The sequence below is a fragment of the Hibiscus syriacus genome, unplaced genomic scaffold (genome assembly GCF_006381635.1).
Source record: "Hibiscus syriacus cultivar Baekdansim isolate YM2019G1 unplaced genomic scaffold, ASM638163v2 tig00113721_pilon, whole genome shotgun sequence".
NCBI lineage: Eukaryota > Viridiplantae > Streptophyta > Magnoliopsida > Malvales > Malvaceae > Hibiscus > Hibiscus syriacus.
In genome coordinates, this window is record NW_024063468.1 from 14,851 (window position 1) to 34,992 (window position 20,142).

Consider the following 20,142-nt stretch of genomic DNA (forward strand, 5'->3'; position numbering starts at 1 on the left):
ATAACCGTGGGGATATTAAGTAGTTTTTAGGTTATAATTAGAGAGAGTAATAGTTACATTCTTAATGAGTAATGGGTATATATTTAGTAATAATTAATGAAGTTCTTGAACTCTCTTAATGTTGAGATTTATGCTTGTATAACTAATCCTCAAAAAAGAATGTTTCTATTAATATATTGTATTGTTTTTACATCTTATTTCTTTCATAAGAGAGACATGCTGAGTAGTACGGATCATATAATTTGTACCAGATATTCCATATGTTAAGAATTACTCAAAGAAGAAATGTTTGGAAAGTCAAATTTTATAATTGATCCATGCAGATTATAAAATTATGATATACTTTTATCAGCTCATCCTATGCAAATAAATATACGTATTTGGGGGAAATGGCCAATTATGTTTATTATGTGGGTCAAAATGCTCATTCATGGAGGAATTAGGTTTGCATTTTCTATTGGGAACAAATGCAAAATTGTTCTTAGTGGCATTGTAATCTATATGCTGTGCATTGCTTATCAATTATCATAGAGGCGATGTAATTTTTAAAAATCAACACAGAGAAACAAATATAACTAGACAGTAACATTCTGAATTTCATTAGCCTACATCAATTTCTCCACAAGTGCTAGCTAACACATACAGTTCCCATTATACAGACTATTTCGAATTCTTTCATTTGTATGTACACAACTGATAAACTCAAAAAGAAACCTGATACGACAACCATATTCCGAGTGACACGACACCAACTGTAGCTAAAGCTTGTCCGAATTCAAACAGAAATTTTGTTGTTCAACTGGCAAATTCTGCCACTCGGTATGCCTGAGCAATGGTCAAACCAAGGAACATAAAAGTTAACAGTGGCAGAGGAATGCGATGTAAATTCATAAAGCAAAGACTGATCAGATTCACTTCAAAGCTAAGACAAACTAGTAAGAGCAACAGCATTTTGTCACTTGATATCCATTTCCGTGTAGTTCCTATTATGTTTCCCCATGCTACCTAGATTCTAATGTTGTAATAAAGGACTGAGACCAAGGGCCAGAGACTGTTCTTTCTAATTTTTTAAAATTACATAGGATTTTGATTTACAGTTACTGCACATGTCATTCGGCTGGTGGCTCACTGGCAGCAATAAGCCTTTAAAGGGAAAGAGTTGGTAATGGTTAATTTAAAGACTAATATAATAGCTAAGCATAGGTTCTGTGGTAAGGTTAATCCAAACGATGTCCAGTCAGCTCAATTTATGCTTTACAAACATAACAGAAATCATTAACTGGTAGAAAAAGCTGCATACCCTAAATCAGCAATGATAATGCTGACATTGTCTTGTGAGCCTTTATCCTGCAGCAAATAAATCATTAACTTTTGCAGCAAATAAATATATACAAGTAAAATTAATTGAAAAATACAAATTACTCTTGCAATTAATTACCAGAGCAGCTTGTGCAAGTGCATCACATGCTACCTGAATCAGGAATAAGGGTAAAGTTACAACTAAACCAAGGTACGAATATCATCTGCAATTTTATTATGTATATCTGATAAAAACTGGAAGATATGATACAGTTATTTGTGATGAAGTTTTGTATAATGTATAAATCACCTGAACATCTCCATGTTCACGTAGTTGATTCCGAACAAAAGCAACTGCATCTGAACTGAAAGAGAAAAAATCATATATTTGTCAGACACATCCTGCTACAAACTGAATTTACAGTATACTAATAAAAAAAAGCTTTATGTGCAATAGCAAGAGTTTAAGAGCATATATAGTTAAGGAAACCTGTTTATGTAATCCCATAAACCATCAGATGCCAACAGGACAAATTCTGCATCTGACCCAATAGCTACTTTAAAAGTATCTGGAGATGCAATAACCAAGTCATCATTGAAGACTACTCTGAAATAAAATAAACATTGAAAACAAAGCAACCTTGTAATTTGAAACACGATTCAGATAGTCCGCCTTTTGCTAACTAAGGAAAACAACTTGAGCTAGATTTTACTCTAATTACTAGTATAACATAAACCAAGGCTCAATGAACCCACATTAAAAATGGGAAGATTAAACTGAAAGGAACTGTAGAAGATATACCGGGAAATAAATTTTTCAGACCATCTCCTTTCTTCAACTCCCTTCTTCAGCATTCTGAGCAAATTATCCAAACCATCATCATTATGTGTATGCATAAATGTATTCAACATAAACTACTACGAAAGAAGACTTTAAGTTGAGAGCAAGGAAAGAACCGAACTCATTCTTCTTTGTCTTAAATCGAGTGTCACCAAAAGCACGGGATACAGCAATGTCACCACAAATCCTACCATTGCTAATCTATATGGACATCATGGCAAAAAGATTTATGATCAGAGCAGTGTGAGTAAGTACAAACTTATTTTGAGGCACTCGAGTTCCGGACTATATTTTAATATAACTCACAATATATGGAATCTTGTTGGTACAAGAAAGATCAGTGATACAATTACTATTTAAAATAAAATCATCAAGAACAGAAAAAAGAAAAGAAAAATAATTAAAAAGAAAAAACACACCCATCCACCTGCTTCTCTAATTCTTTTAATTTCTTGCAAAGAGGCCTGGTTGCTCCCATAGGGTCGGTGAGAATCAGTCAAGACCTGTGCTTTTCCAGCACGAGACAGAACCTGCATCAATGTATCAGCTGACAAAAGAATGAAAAAGTGATATAATCCACTCAAAATAAAGGTTTTTTTGTCCAATTCTCATAGTGTTACTCTCTCGAAACCCAGAAGTATTAGTGTAAGGATTCTAATGTTAAAAAAACTTTAATACAAAAGCTGAAATAGGAACGGGCATCCATACCACACAAGATCACCAACATGAGAAATGAAGATCACTTCATTTCCAACTAACATGACAGTGGCTGTTGAACCGGAATCATCGTTGCCATCTCCAATCTTTTCAAGCCTTCAACAAAATGAAACACCAGCTAATCCTTCAACCATAATATACAAAATTCTACAATTATATCAAGACTACTAAACTAAAATCCAATTTCAATATTTGATTGTTCCAAAGCATATTTCCATTTTGCTCACCAGTTTAGCAACTTTTTATCAGTAATTTCAAAAGCATCCGCTAACGCTTTCTTAATAGAGTGTAAATCTCCGTTCAACAATACTCCACCTTGCAAAGCTGTAACACACTCTTTATACAGCTCATCTCTGCTTTAACCCGAACCATCTCAAATCAATTAGTATTTGCTAATTAGCTAACAATAGAAGATGCAAAAGGAAATTCATAATAATAATAATAATAATTTCCATGCCTGAGATACTTGACGGAAGATACGCCGCCATGGCCATCAAAGACAGCAGCGAAGGAGAATCCATCAAGGCCGTCCGATCGTAGAACCAAATCATCCTCCATCTCCTCGCGCCTGCCCTGCACGCTGGCGGACCCCAACGGATCCCGGAGACATCGGCTAGCGAAGAAGGAGCGTTGATTGCAATTGCGGAGCAACGGCATGGGATTCTGGATCTTATCGCCGTTGAGGTAGTTAATGGGTTCCTGTAAGCGGTTTTGGTATTGGAGCTGAAATTGAACTGGATTGCAAGGAATCTTTGTAACTGAGGAGCGGGTAACGCCATTGCTGTTGGCTGACTCAGTACGAACCGCTGAGTCAAAGCGGATAAGTTGGGGTTACGAGTTTCGGTTTTTGTGTGGATGATGAGAATCTCCTCTGTTAACTGTGGGGAAGGTGTGTGGCGATGATAAGAGAGTGAAATTAATCCTCAAACTGATTTAACGGATTGATTCCACGTGGGCTGTGATCTTCTACGGATTTTCCACTACACTTTGAGATAGTATTATCTGTTCTGCGGTTCAGATTTCGCCACATCAGATAATGAAATTAGCTTATTTGCCCTTATCATCGACTGGATACTTCACTTATAATGAAATTAAACTTGAGCTATGGGCACTCATGTTTCTGTAGCCTCAGCTCTTGCCAACACATTAAAAGTCTCATTGGTTCTCTTTATTTAGGGTATACTACATTATTAGTCATCCATGAACTAATATGTTTTCGTTTTGGTCACCATTCTCTATTGTTTTATATTTTGCCACCATTGATTTTTAATGTAACATTCTTCTAATTGTCATGACAACAGAATTTCACTCTCAAAACCTACATATTTTTCTATCTAATTTTGAAAAATACAACGTATTAATATTATTGATGGAAATAAGTTTAGTTATCGATCGTTAATGTTTCATCTCTTCTGATTTAAACGAGAGTTGTGACCTGTGAGAAAATAATTATTGACCTATATTTGAAAGGAGAAAAGAGTAGATTATCAAGAGGAAGAAGAAAGAAGGTCAACTGATTATGCATGATCCATCCTCCTTTCCCATCTTGATTCGAGTATTTATGATCCATCCTCCTTTCCAATCTTGATTCGAGTATTTATAACGACCTTTAGTGCGTATGACAATTGTAAGATCATCTTGATCTTGACTGTCTGTAGAATAACATATTAGGTAGATCAAATAAATTTTGACTTGATTTTTTTATGGAATGTCACATGAGCCTTTAAAAGATTTTATCTATACAAAGTAGTTGACTAGAAATTTGTATTCAAATCGACAAATTAATATTGTTTAATCGGAGGCCCAATATTTTTATATTTTTTATATTTTTATTACGTAAAATAGATATTTAATTAAAAAATATAGAGAAAAGTGTATTATAACAATTATTCTAAAATATATAAAAGTCAATTATATTATTATTCTTGGGTCGGGTCAAGAATTTTCAAAAGAAAATAACACTACAAGATCAAGTCGAAATCCGAAATCCATTGGGTTCGAGTCAAATGTCCTTCCCAAGTAAAGGCCAATTTCACCTCATTCAAATAACTTGCAAATACTAAACCCTAAATCAAGGAGGAACAAGGATCCATTAAAACAAAAAAGAAAGAGAAATGGTGAATTTGAAACTTAACCAACTGCTTAATACAATCATCAATAAGTCTTGAGCTTATTGTACACTATCATTCAACCTTTAATTGTTTTTATGTGCATATGCATGTAAAATGTTACCTTTTTAAAAACTTCAGGTGAATTCTTCCTTCAAATAACCTGCGGGCTTGAAAGGGTCGGATTCGGCGTATGCATCCAGACGGTAGAACCCGGAATCATTGACACGGTTATTGAGCACATGAAGTATAGCTTTCTTCGAGCCTCCGTATTCATCCCGGTTACTCTCGATGTATTCTTTGGCCTCAGCCGCTACATCATTCACGAAATCGAATCATATGGTATCGTTCGCCAAAGATCCTGGCATCTTTGTTTTCTTTCACTACTGCGCCGTTGATAGTTGATCTCCAGTTTCGTTGATGTTGTTCCGTTTCTTCCATTGATTGTTTTTTTTCCTTCATCCGCTGCTGCTATTTTCGTTTGTTGTAGATCTAAATCAGTTCAACTTTTGTTGCTTTCTCCATCGGATTGTCACTTTCCTCAGCTGCCTGCGCCAATTTTCTGCAACCCATTTTATTTTCATAGCAATACCAATTCTCTTCTTCAACAATTTATTCACTGAATCAACCTTCTGTTTTGAACCAATGGTGACAAACACCACTTTGGACAGAGTGTGCCCTTCCCAGGGATCCCATAACAATGTCGAACTCGAAAACCCTGCTCGCTTTTTCGTCGACGAGCACAACAAGAAAGAAAACGCGATGGTCGAGTTCGTGCGAGTTGTGAAAGCAAGCAAGCAAGTGGTGGCTGGGACGCTTCACCATTTGACGGTGGAAGCTATCAATCCCGAAAGATGTCCATATACTGTAAGCTGTGTCCACAAACGATCCTGTAGTTCATGGTGCTACAATCATGCTGTGAAGACTATACAACAGAGATCCAATTCGCTGCTGCCTTACGAACTTATAGAATTCGTTTATGCCAACGCCGAAGTATCAAAAGATTTCGCGAAACTAACATGCTTCTTAAGTTGAAGAGAGACAATGAAGATAAGAAGAAAGAAATGAAGGTAAACAAGATAACGGAAGGAAACGTCGCACTTCCGATTCAAAGTGAACGGAAGAAAGCATCGACACTTCCGATTCAAACTGAACGGAAGGAAGCATCGACACTTCCGATTCAACTGAACGGAAGGAAGCATCGACACTTTCGATTCAAGTCGACCGGAAGGAGGCGTCTGCACTTCGATTCAACTAGAACAGATAGTTTACTAAATCATTGTACAAATCTTCGTTTGAGCAATTTCGACCCAAAGTGCAGGATTTGTCATTTGATCAAGGAGAAGGAAAAGAGTAAGGAGAATATTGGAATATGTTCTGGAATACATGACTTCATTCTAGAATATGCAGTAACGTGTGTATGTGATGCTGATGTGAGCGTTGTGTGTGAGTAAGTTGTTATAGCTGTTAAGAAATATTGGATTCTGTTTATGAGTTTGTTATAGAGGTTGAGTACACTTGAAATTACAGCTTGTATATAAGCTGGCTGGTTGTAACGTAGTTAACAATGAGCTTAATGAATGTTATCAGAGGTTATTCATTGAATTCTATCTTCTCAACACAACATTTCATCTTCGCCTGAACAGACACAAGCAAACTGAACCTCCACTCCCACGTAAACATTGCAACTAAATGCCATTAAGCGCAATATTTTCACCATGACAACACATGCACATCCATACGAAGCAAGGACCAAAGATAGGTATAGCTCGAAATTCGTTTCGATACGTATAATAACCTTGACTGATCCTAAATGCCGGAAGATTTCCACCGTGTACGGGAACGTACAAATTAAACTAACATTTATTCGTGATTCAACTGCTAAATTAATCCAGTTTTGGTGAAATACAAGCAATGTTGAGTTGATTCACAATATATACAAAGCAACATTGAGCAGATATAACCCACAACAAGCAACTCAATCAATATCTAAGTTGTAATTTTAGCATGCAATTCCAATATGATTATACAATTGCTACTGAGAAAAAAAGGATGAATGCTCAAACATCTTATCATTTTTAACAGACACCAAAATTGTCTTGCCAAATCAATTAGGAAAAGTACACAAGAATTTAGGACTACTGAACTTTCAAAAATTACAAAATGGTCATAAAACTTATCGAATTGTTACATCATGTCATTGCAATGTATAATAATTGTAAAAATTCGATAAATTTAATGACCATTTTGTAACATTTCGATAAAATTTAATAATCATTTTGTAACAGTTCGATAAATTTAATTACCATTTTGTATTGTTTGAAGGGTAAATTACATGTTTAGTACTCAACTATCAATTTTAGTCCGTTTTAATACAAAAACTTTTAATTTTTTTCAAAATCATACCTAAAGTTTAGTTTTTATTTCATTTTAGTACCCCGTCGTTAAAACTTCAGTTCTTGTTTCATTTTAATAATTGTTCAAAATTAACATTAAGTTTTGAAAAAAATTAAAAATTTAGATACTAAAACGGACCAAAAATTATAATTTATGTACTAATCGCGTGAAAAACTTCACGGCGGGTACTAAAATGAAATGAAAACTGAAGATTAAGCATGCTTTTGAAATAATTGAAAGTTTAGGTACTAAAACGAACCAAACTGATAGTTTAGGTACTAAATGCGTAGTTTACCTTTTGTTTTTTAAGTTAAGTGACCAAAACGACTGTTTTAGCATACTTAAGTGAACTCGTGTGTTCTTTACCCAATAAATTATCATATTCACAAGAAAACAAAGAACTTAGAGATAAAAATATATAGCACAAACCAATTTTCTCCGACTCCAAACACGGCGACCACCGCCATCACTTTGTGACCGGCAAACAACCTGGAAAGAACTATTAATCAGAAAAAAAATATTTTCGGGTAATTCAACAATACAAATAAAATGGGTTTCGAAATATAAAACCTGTGAGCTAAATGGGTGTCGAGGTGCCGTTATTAGTCCCTGTTCTGGCCTGGGTCAAACCAAGGGGAAAAATCCCAGAAAAATGAATTGAATTTAATATTACAAAGAAGATGGAGGGGCCTAAATTGGAAAACAAAGAGGGTTGAACCTTTACCGATGTAAGAAGCGGTGAAGAAATTTGAGCTGGAAATTGCAAACGCCATGCCCTTGTTCGAGCTATGATAGTTCAGGATTAGGATGCTCTGAGCTAAGAGAATAAAAGGTAAGAGTACGAGAGTTTGAAACGGCAAATATAGATGCCGTTTTACTGCGAGTAAAATGTGCCTGAACCCAAAGATCCAAACTTGTTGGTAAACTACCTCATTAGTCATGAAACTATAGGTTTTGTTATATTTTGGTCATTAGACTAAAATCTTACAAATTAGTTTCGGGATGGAGAAGGGTTATGGGGGTGAAGTGTTTGGGTTATCTGTTAGGTAAAGAGTTTTTTGGGACCAGAATAATAAATTTATAATTATAAAGATTAAATTTATTAAATTATTTAGAACTAAGATTAATTATTATAATATATAATATTGAAGATGATTATATATCACATTATCATTTTCATTATCAATTTAAATGCGGTAGCCCAATTGACAGTAATTTGTAACATTGGTAACTAAATATACAAGATTTTTAATTTGGTGACCAAAATAAAACAGGCCCATGATTTGGTGATTAATGGGTTAGTTTAGCCAAGCAATTTTTATAGTATAAGTTATGTTGTTTTATAAAATAATAATCTAAGTGTTGAAATGTTGAGTATTGAAAATCAAATACTAAAAAGTTAAGGATTTTATGTAAACTTTTATCATACACAACCCTTGTAATGTCAAAAACATTAACATTATTAGCAGCCCAGTTCCATGTAAGACATATGACCTATGTTACCCGATCTATCCATGTAAATAAATTATGTTTTTATTCTAAAATATATTGGCAGTAACTTTTTTTATATCACCATATTCGATCTATTAAATTATTAATCCGAATCGGATAATACAGAACATTGCAGTCTTTCTTAATTTCAGGGGAAAAATGAAGCATTGCAGGAAAAAGCCAAAACAGAGACTCCTCATGTTACAATTTACAATAGCGTTCTCTCACCCTCCCCACAGTTCTTAATTCAAGACAGAGACTTAAATAAAACACACCATTGTTTTATGCCTACATGACATGCACAAAAGCTCATTATAAGTCCAGAATTATACCATCTGGAGTCGGATTACGTGGAGACGTCAGTTTAAGGTCCGAGTCCTAGGAATAGCTTAAGGTACATCTTCTTGTGCTGAATCAAAAACCGGTTGAGCCAAGTGAGACATCAGTTTACAATAACAGTGCTAAGAAACGAACAAAGACGATACGAGAGACTACTGCTTAGGATGAAGCCTTGAAGCAAGCTTTGGGCTCTCTCGGACTGCTCTGGAGTACCCGATATTTGATGATCTTTTGCGTCTCATCTGGTCTATCTTCTACCAGAGTCACATTGGCACCAGACAACTATACCAAAAATACATCCACCAAGAGATGAATTACTTGAGATCTAATTGAATCAAAGTAAACATAAACAAAATATGTACTTGAAAGCAGTGATGGTTACCTCGCTGATCTGCGCCAGTTTGTTTTTCGATTTTGCTATCAGCTTGGTAACAGCATAATCCGGTATGACAACTTCAAGTGTACTCCTAGTAACAAGTGGTACAGCGATCCTAATAGAAAATTACAAGCAAGAAAAGCACTATTTATTAGAATAGCCTTTAAAATACTGGAAGGAATTAAAAACCTTCATTCTCTAAATGGAATTTTCTTAAAAAATAATGCAAAACTTAGTCACCTGCTAATTGCACTTGGTACATCTTCACGCCGTTCATACAAGCAAGAAAAGCACTATTTATTAGAATAGCCTTTAAAATACTGGAAAGGAATTAAAAACCTTCATTCTCTAAATGGAATTTTCTTAAAAAATAATGCAAAACTTAGTCACCTGCTAATTGCACTTGGTACATCTTCACGCCGTTCAGATTCGGTCTGCTTCACTGTTTCCGCACCAGATTTCATAACTTCCTATAAAAAAATAATTAATTTCTATAACCATGTTCTTAGAATGAAGAAGATGGCCCTGATGCACTTCAAGATGTTCAGTTGTGCACCACATAGCCGTTAAAGATTTTCTTCTAAAGAAACTAAAGGAGAACTTGATGCTAAGATTGGAGAACTTTTTTTTTACTACATATGCAATGGAAAAAAAAATACCAGCGGTGAAGCAGTGAAAGGAAAGTCAAAATCAAAAGAAAGCACCATAAGTACAACCTTTGATGATGATGGCGTTGCTGGAGTTGGCACATTCTGATAGGCTCCAGCAGGATGGTCATTGGCAGTTTGTCCATCACGAGCTGGAGTTAGGTCTGGAGAATATTCCCAATGGATGTTGCAGTGATAGGTGTGCTAGAGGTGGAGGGTCCTGAGAGAATTCCCTATACAAGTAACTGCGTAATCGTGATGTGATCTCAACAAGAGCATCTCGAGCTGCCTTAATCTCCCCCACAATCTGCAGAGTAACTCAAAGAGCTATTCAGAATATACAAGGTAAATCCATCCTATAATCTCATCCATCATTTATTAAACTTGACAAACTCATGGCCAAGAGATAGAAAAACTTAAGACTCGAGAGTTTGAATCTTCCAGCCTTGATTTAACTAACACCGAGAAGCTAAGATCTCTTTGGTTCATAGGAATAGGTATCTAATTAGCAAACCTGCACAATGTCATTCAGTCCTGATACACAAGAAGGAAGTTCTTCTCCTGACAGTATCTGTATGTTTGCACCGGTTAATCTTTTCATTTCCGATAATGATCCATCTCTTCCCTCTAAACATCCAATTTCACTCGATGGAACAAGCAACCTAGTAGTTACTATGTTATCTTTATCAGGAACAAGGTCAACAATCTGAGTTTGGATATGCAATAAAGCCTCTTGAGCTGGAAACAACTCATCATCAGGACCCTAAGGACAAACAAAACCAAAGATATGTTAGAAACCTTTAAGAGTAAAACTTGTAATTGACAATATCTGATTCAAAAAGCTAAAATGTGACAGAATTTATCACCCAAAATCAGCTGTGGAAAAGAAAAAGTCCACAGGCTAAAGAAAAAACTATCCACCCAAGTGACTACATGTTATTAAATAAAAATAGAGAGACAGTAAGTACCTCCTCAGAAGAAATGGTAATTATCTGCTCATCTGACCCTGCCACGGGATCAGCAACCTTGACATCCACACCAATTTCAGTTTTGAAGTAAATCTACTATGCCATCTGGCTCCCCAAAAACACTATCAACCTTGTCAATAGGGCAAGTATCCGAAACACAAGATCCTCACCATACAGAGGTTGTCCACTGTCAGCCATAGGAGCAGTCCCAGCTTCAATGAAGCCAGATGAACGTGAGGAATAATTGTTGCCTCTGTAATTCATAGTAGAAATCCGAGAACCAAAGAACCATCCATAGATGATTTACGTGAATATGTTTACCGGTGGAATATAATCATCATCAGGGGAAAACCACTCTGGTGAATGCATCCGTCCATGGAAATTACTGCGGTCACGATGCTGACTCTCCCTTAAGCGTGATGAAATAATTGCTATAGCATTTTTTACAGCACTTGCATCACCTACAACCTGCATGACAAACAACAGTAGAAACATAAACCATTTTCAGTAACTTCCACAGAGGGAAATTGGGAGGGAGAAAGAAGTTCAAACTGAATATGCTTAGATAGATATTGTTGAACCAAAAAATCTTTCCAGAATAATCATGTTTGGTAGCCAAACCACCCATAACAAATAGCAGGATCAGAAGCATTATTCTTTGCAATGCATTAGGACAGTGGAAACAATTCAATTTATACGGATCTAAACTACCAACTTGTATACCCATTTGCAGCCTCAGCTGCATAGAATACCTAGATTTGGAACTTTATCAGCAATCATAGAAATATGGTTAAGTAGAAACACGGGATAAAGTGGAAGACGATAATATTATGCAGCATTCATATGAATGATGATAATATATTTAAAGATTAATAGAACTGACGGGACCATCAAAAGAACTTGGATCTGATAAGGAAGATACATTCAAATAATAGATAAGCATTATGTATAGAATGCCAATATAAATCCTGATAGCTTTCAAATACATGAAATATTCCATCAGTGAGCTATTATGAGAGGAAAAACTACATTGTGCGTATTTTTCTTGCCCAAGAACCCAAGTATCTACCGAAACAAAAGCAGATGAAAATTAAACCATGAATGTGGCAACAACTTGAATATTGATAAAGCCGCAGATTGGGAAAAAAACACAGGAATGCAATCAGACTACAAGGCAAAGAATTTGAAATTCCCAAATAGAAGAAGTCAATCTTATTTGAAACAATATGCCAGCTAAAACCTCCATAATGAAACCTTTTGAAGACCTTAAGCATCTATAGTTTAATAACAAATAATAGGTATTTGTTTCAGCAAAAAGGGCAACTTGTTTAACATGAAGACAATATTACCAGAGCCGCAGTCCAGCAATGCCACTGCCGATGTCATATACTAGTATTAGATTCTTAATAGAAGTTTCTCCAAAGGAAAAAGCAATGAAAGGAAACCACATTAGTAACTCCTATAATCCATGGGTAGCATTCATTCAGGTCAAGATTTTGGATTCAGCTCACCAAGACCTGAAATTCTTTAACTGGTGCATAAACATTTAACTGCCCAATCATTCCATTAAGCCATTGCATTTAAACACATCATCAAATTTTGAAAACCCCAAAGATTAGTATTTGTAATTACGCCTAATTTTTGTGCAATAAATGCAAATCCAAATGCAGTTGGTCGCAGACCTGAACAATCTCCTCAGACATGGAAACGCAACGGGGCAAGGTATGGTCTCTAGGCAGAATCCTAATCTGAGTCTTTGTTTCCATTCTCATTTGCTCAATAATCTTTCCTCCTTTCCCCAATAAAGAACCCACATGCATCCTCGAAACAACCAACCTCGTCGCCACCCTGTTCCCTCCTCCTCTCACCACCGCTCCGTATTCCTCATCCTCCTCTCCTCCGCCACCACCAAATCCAAACTGCGAATCACTCTCCAGAATCCTCTCATGTATAAGGAACAACGCCTCCTGAGAAGAGGAGAAAACGCCGGCATTCTCCCTTCAGGGTCACGGCGACGCGTGTCAGATATCTCGATGATACGTTCTTCGTCGCCGGGAATCAGCTCGTGCACGTTGATCCACGCGCCGGTGTGCTGTCTTATGGACTTGATAATGCTACCCGACTTACCGATTACACCCCCAGCCTTCATATCGTGGCATAGAATGCGGTAGCTAGTGGTGACCATAAGGGAAGAGTCTTGTCCACCTCCTCCTCCTCCACCCCCGCCGCCGCTACCGCCACTGCCTTTATTCGAAGGTCGACCGTTGTTTCCTCCGTTGTTATTGTTGTTGGGATTGTTTCCACGGTGGCGTTGACTATCAGGGAGGTAGTGACGGTTGTTGTACCGAGGTTTCGTCCTGCCCATGGTCTCCCATCATAGTCTTGGTCATAGTAATAGTTCCTCTTGGATCTAGATCTGTCCATCTAAAAATCACTACTAAACTTTCCCCCTTTTAAAGGTTCTCAACTTTCAAATAAAAATGATTCCAATCTGTTCCTTTCGTCAATGTTTCCCGGACGATGGCTCAGCTCCTTGTCATGGATCGGGTCTAGGGTTTTCACTTTTCAGAGTAGCAAATCTTTGCCCTCGAGATTTGTCCGTCTCCTCATACTGTACCTTCAGTTATCTTCTGTTTGTTTCTGGGGAAAATCTTCGAGAAAATGCAAGCGTTGATGGGACATCTAACTGGAGACGAAGAATCTGAAACGAGCACAGAGCTTCTTAATGCTAGCAGTCATACGGAATTTCAGCTGCAAAGGTTTTTATGCACTTTTTCCAGTTGAGATACTCTACTCGTGGACACGCTTCAACGGCGTCGTTTCTGATTTTATTTTCCTTATTTTTTGTGTGGAAATAAACTAGGAAATGAGTTCGGAACCAATTTAAACTAATGATGATGGGAGTCCACAGCGAAATTCATTATTACGGTCACTTGGTTTAGAAACTATCGCCACCCATAATATTGAGGACAATTTACATGAATGACCACTTAATTATGAGGCGTATTTAATTTGATCACTTATATATTATTTGTTTCAATTATATCAATTAATTATCTAAAATATATCAATTAAGTCATTTATCTTACTCGTTTAACGGGTGTAAAAATTGGTATATGTACACATTTAGTTATTGTTATTTATAGATTATATCCATTTGATCTTAATTTTAATTTAATTAAAATATTAATTTTTAAAAAATTAAAAATGAATACCAATTTGATATAATTTATAAGTAATAAATACCAGATGTATAATTATACCGGTTTTTGTAACTTTCATGTTAACATTTTTATTAAATGTTAACAACACGTGGTTTAACTGATATCATTTAAATAGTTAAATGATTTAATTGAAAAAATAATAAATCAATGATTAAATTGAAAGTGTCTCATAATTAAGTGGTCGTTCGTGTAATTTATCCAAAAATTAATTTTAAATTATTATATTTTTAAGTGTTGTGGTCCCTCGTAAAATTAAATGATTAATCTGATTATTAATAAAAATAAAAAAGGCTTTTTTTTTGGTACATATAAAGGTTTTTATTAATAGAAGGGAAATCATATTTTCAAAAAAGAGAAATAAAACGAGTTTATTTTTTTTTTACAATTTTTATTTAGGGGAATAGAACGAAGAATTTTGCTCTCAATAAATGTTGAACCTATGACTTAAAGAGAGGAAATAAGTCCCAATTAAATACTTTTAATCACTGATTCTAGAGATTGTTAACAATTTAATTTATAATTTTAATAATTTAATATGATGTTCATAATGTTACATTTTTTATAAGGAATTTATGTTTTTTTGTTTAGTTAATGTAATATGATATTTATTCAAATATTTTAGTATAATTATATATTTACACGTAATTTTTAAATAATTTTAAATTTAATTTTAATCCAATTCAGAGAGAAAGAAATGAAAAATTTTAGGGAAAAAAAGTAAAATACTCGTAATAGATTTATAACTTATAATTTAAGGGAGTTTGAAGAAATAAAGACAGATAATTTGATTATCTGACTAAATATACATGATCATTTACACATGATTATATTTATTATAATTGAATCAAATTGATTATATGTAACTTTATTATGAATTTTGGATAAGTTTATGACAAATATCATATATTAATATGTATATTATTATTTTATATTGATTTACATTATTATTTTTAGATTTATTTTAAAATTTTGAATATCGAAAGTATAATATTTTATTTAAAATTTAATTTTAATTATAATAAGATATTTTCATATATTATTTTTATAAATATTAGTTTAAAATAAAATTAACGATTCTAATTGAAATTTATAATAAATTTTTTATTAAACTTAATAACAATGTAAAGTAACTCGATTCTAACAACCCTCTAAAAACTTAATTATTTATATTATTATAAAATTAAAATTAAAATCTTATTCTAAATTAAATTAAATATAATTATTTTTGTTATGAAATAATATTTTATGATAAGAATAGATTAAAAGAGGATGTGAGGAAGAAGAAAAAAAACAAGTGTTTAATGGCAGAATCCTCTGAAATTATTCCCTCAAACTCTTCCGATCCAAAACTGCCTAAGAAGCAGCGCAGTCGAGAAGAGGCTCCCCTTGATCCTCCCATTGATGGCTCCCAAGCGCCTCCTCAACCCCGATCTCCTACAAGGATATGGTCACTCGAGGTAATATCACTGATTCGGCAGAACACCTTATCGACCTAGATGATGATGATATCGAGCATAACGAGGATGATGTCCGTTCCGGCTCATCGGAGGGGATTCCCACCATCGATTTTTTCTGAAAGAGTTCAGTCGCTAGCCATCAAGAGCATGGATCTCACGCTGGTTATCAAAATTCTCGGCCATCAAGTTGGCTACAACACTATCCAAAACAAATATGCGGCATTTGGAAACTCTCCCACCAGATAAATTTGATTACCAAACGGAGAACGGGTTTCGTGGTCGCTTCGTTCCCATGACCGTTAGCATCAACCTCTGGAAACCGCTCGTCTCTAAACTTGTTATTAATGGTCACACAACTTATTGAATATGAGTCACTGCCGACATCTGCTTCCATTGTGGTTCATATGGCCATTTAAAGGACTTATGCCGGAAGTTGTCCTCTTCTTCAATGCCAGATTCCATGCAAGAAGACAATAACCACCAGCCAACGCCGGTGCCTGAAGACCCCACTCCGGCAGGTCCCTTAAGGCCTTGGATGATAATCGAAAGTAGGAAACGAAATCCTAAAGCAACCATTCCGCTAATCAAGCCTCCAATTCAGCTGTTTCCAAATCTGTTAACCCATCTCTAATCCCGTGTTTGAAGATAACCTAGATTTCCAGCAATTAAAGATGACAACTTAGCAACCGGTGAATCTCATTCCAGGACCCAAACCTCTCAGCGTTCCTACTCCTGAAGTTTCGGCTGTTACTCCTAAGCAACAATTGGCCAAAACAAAGGGAAAACAGGAGGTCAATCTCAGGAAACCCGCGACCTTGACGTTGACCACCAAAAATCTGAGTAATTTGATTTCCAAAAATACGAAGCCATCCCATGCAGGGGATTGTGAACAACCCATGCAGATTGATGGCGCTTCCCACTCCAAAGACCGACATAAATCCTTAACTACCCTCGATCGCTTTAAGCATCAAGCTGTACTTCTCTCATCAGATGGTCACCTCTCTATTTTGGGTGTAATTTTATCGGGAACTCTCCTGCTCATAAACCTGAAGCCATGATCGAGTAGCTTTGTTTGTATCTCCTTTCATTATCTCATTTACTTTATTTTATTATGAATCTCAATATCTTTATTTGGAACGCCTAAGGTTGTGGGATATTGTTTGTTTTGTTAAAACACGTATCAGTAATTCCTCTACTGACAAGGCCATTGCTGCTCTCAGTATCCCTAATTCTTTTCGAGTCGAAGCTGAGGGGTTCTCTAGGTTTGACCATATCCATATCGAAGTCCTCTTTAGCCATTTCAATTCATCGATTGTAAGGTTCACTGTAACTCTAAAAATCGTACATTATTGGCCTCTTTCATTTACGCTAACCCTCATTTTGGGACTATCTCCGAACTCTCTGGTCACATCTCCGACCCTAGATTACTCTTGGTGACTTTAACGCCATGGTCTCCCCTGAGGACCGTAAGGGTTGTTCGATCAACTCTAACCTGATCAAAATTTTATTTCCACTTTTTTAGTACTGGTCTCCATGACTTGGGCTACCAGGGCTAGCTTCACTTGGTACAAATGAATTGTACTGTCCAGCTTGACCGTTGCCATTGCAACAACCACTGGCTTGAAACTTTTCCCGATACCATGGTCCTCCACTTACTTAGAATGAAATCAGACCATAGACCCCTTCTTATCTCCATTGGTAATTCTTCTTTTAAACGATGGAAAGGCCCTTCCCTTTATTTTGCTGGCTGGCTTCACCATACCGACTTTCATTGTCTTGTTAATGAAAACTGGAACAATAACCCTTACAGTCTATCCTGAGACCATCAGCAATTTCTCTGAATTGTTGCTACTTGGAATTACGAGGTCTTTGGCTCAATTGCTCGCCATAAACACTCTATCATGGTCAGGCTCTGTGGCATCCAGAAAAACCTGGGTCGGAATTGCAACCTGTACCTCTCTCGTCTTGAATCTTGTCTTCAACTTGATCTCGAGTAAATCCTTGACCAGGAGGAATTATTTTGAAAGTAAAATCTCGCTCAGGTTGGATCTCTTTTGGAGATAGAGACACCACTTACTTCCAAAAAAAGGTCATCCTCAATAAAGATCTAATCATATTTACTCTATTCAGCTTAAATTTAAGGATTGGTACACTGACGACGATTCTATCCGCGCTAACGCTATTAATTTCTTTCTAGATTTGTATTCCTCTAAAGGGCACACGATTGGAAAATTTCCTCTTTTTGGTTGTTTTCCTCATATTTCCTCTGATGAAATGCATCTCCTTGACCTCATTTTTGAACCCCTGAAATTAAAGATGCCCTGCTTGCTATGTCCCCCATTAAATCTCTGGGTGTGATGGCTTGCACGCCTATTTTTCTAAAAGAATTGGGAAATTACTGGGCCCTCCATTTGCAAAATGATCCAATATGTTTTGTTGCCTCTGACATTGACCCCTCATTTAATAGAATTATCCTTGTCCTTATTCCTAAATCCCCTAGCCCTAGGAATTTTAAAGAGTTTCATCCCATTAGTCTTTGCACTATTTTCTACAAACTCACCACCAAGATCCTTATTCGTAGACCCAAGCCTATCCTCCCCTGACTAATTGCTCCTAACCAAACCAGCTTCATCTCTGGTAGAAGCATCATGAAGAATGTGATCATCAACTAGGAACTTATCTACTCCATGAACTCTAAAAAGGACCACCTTGGTTGGATGGCCATCAAGGTTGACCTTGGAAAGGCTTTCGACTGCCTTCGTTGGGATTTCATCTTTAACATCTTACTTGAAGTTGACTTCCCCCGCTTGCCTCCTGTCTTATCTGTCATTCCTTCTCTTCACCCTCTTTCCAAATTCAGATCAATGGCTCCCTCTCCAAAGCCTTTACCCCTGAAAGAGATGTTTGTCAAGGCGATCCCTTTCTCCATGGCTTTTTGTTCTTACCATGAAAATGCTTGGTCATTATATCAAGCAAGCAGTTACTGATGATTCATGGATTCCCTTAAAGTTGGTTAGAGGAGGTCACCCGATCTCCCACCTCTTCTTCGATGATGATCTCATCTTGTATGCTAATAAAATCTTGGGTGAGTTTGGCCTTTTCTCTGGTCACAAGGTGAACAAATCCAAATCCTAGGTTTTTTTTCTACAAAAACACAAATCCTGAACACGCAAATGTTATTAACTCCTACCTTAGGGTCATTCAACTTCCCGACCTTGGTACCTATATAGGCATCTTGGTCATCCATAAACGAGCCACATGTGATTTCTATATTTATTCTTGATAAAATCTGTAAGAAACTTGAGGGTTGGCCGATGCAAACCCCTTTTATTGTCGGTTGGGTTACCTTAGCTAATTCTGTCCTTTCAGCTATCTGACCTACTTTATACAGTACGGTCGCTTACCCTCTCGCGTTTGTGATGACATTGAGAAACTCATTCAAAACTTCATTTGGGGATCAAACAACCACAACCATGGCATTCCTCTGGTCTGGTGGGATCTCCTTACCCAAACCTGCTCCATGGTGGCCTCGGGATCCGAAACTCCACACCCAAAACTCTGCTTTCCTGATGAAGATTTGTTATACCCTTGTGGCTAACCCTAATAGTTACTGAACCTCCTTCCTTCGGCAAAAGTATAAAATGACTGAAGCTTGCCTTTCTTCCATATCTCAGGCTAACTACTCATCTGTAGCGTACTCTACTAATATTTAGCCATCATTCCAAGGTTTTATTTCATGGTCTATTGATGACGATCATCCTATTCGTTTTTGGCATGAAATTTGGACTCCTCACCTCGATCCCCTCCTTAATTGGCAGAACCACTATTGTTGATGACAACCTTCTTGTTTGTGATGTGGTTCACCCGAATGGTTCTTGGAATTGGAACCTTCTTTCTCAACTTCTCCTCCCAGAAGTAGTCGAGCATATCCTGAACATTCACCACCGAAACCTTCCCTTAGTCGTGAACGTTGTTACTAGATCCCGAGAAAACATGGCCTCTTCTCTATCAAATCAACCTATCATCATATCTCCTCTGACGATTGGGATACTCGGGATAAGAAATGGAATATCATATGGTATTCTCCCATCCCTGAACTCATCTTGGCTCTCCTTAAAAGACAGGGTCTTCACCAATCTTAATCATTGGCACCGGTTCACCGATGAACGCTCCTGTCATGACTGCGATCTAGGTGAAGAAACTACTTTGCATATTCTTCTGATTGCAAAATCACGAAATACGTCTGGTGCTCTATTCCCCAATCTATCAGATCCTTTA

At 36.3% G+C, this 20,142-nt stretch overlaps 1 protein-coding gene, 1 long non-coding RNA gene and 2 pseudogenes across 2 annotated transcripts; 1 reads left to right on the forward strand and 3 right to left on the reverse strand.

Moving 5' to 3' along the window:
• Positions 1 to 564: 564 nt before the first annotated feature.
• Positions 565 to 3,799, reverse strand: LOC120186822 (annotated as a pseudogene).
• Positions 3,800 to 5,610: 1,811 nt separating this feature from the next.
• Positions 5,611 to 6,029, forward strand: LOC120186918 (cysteine proteinase inhibitor 12-like). The gene has a single exon (XM_039190747.1). The coding sequence runs from the start codon at positions 5,611 to 5,613 to the stop codon at positions 5,998 to 6,000; it is 390 nt and encodes a 129-aa protein (XP_039046678.1). The 3' UTR covers positions 6,001 to 6,029.
• A 1,624-nt stretch (positions 6,030 to 7,653) lies between these two features.
• Positions 7,654 to 8,167, reverse strand: LOC120186823. The gene is made up of 3 exons (XR_005522242.1): positions 8,087 to 8,167; positions 7,933 to 7,981; positions 7,654 to 7,851 (listed from the first exon to the last, which is right to left on the reverse strand). It is a non-coding gene; the product is annotated as an uncharacterized LOC120186823 (long non-coding RNA).
• Positions 8,168 to 9,191: 1,024 nt separating this feature from the next.
• On the reverse strand, positions 9,192 to 13,968 carry LOC120186966 (annotated as a pseudogene).
• Positions 13,969 to 20,142: the final 6,174 nt, after the last annotated feature.

What these genes read in the sequence shown, in the direction of transcription:
- LOC120186918 (XM_039190747.1), top strand. Translation starts at nt 5,611, where the DNA reads ATGGTGACAAACACCACTTTGGACAGAGTGTGCCCTTCCCAGGGATCC.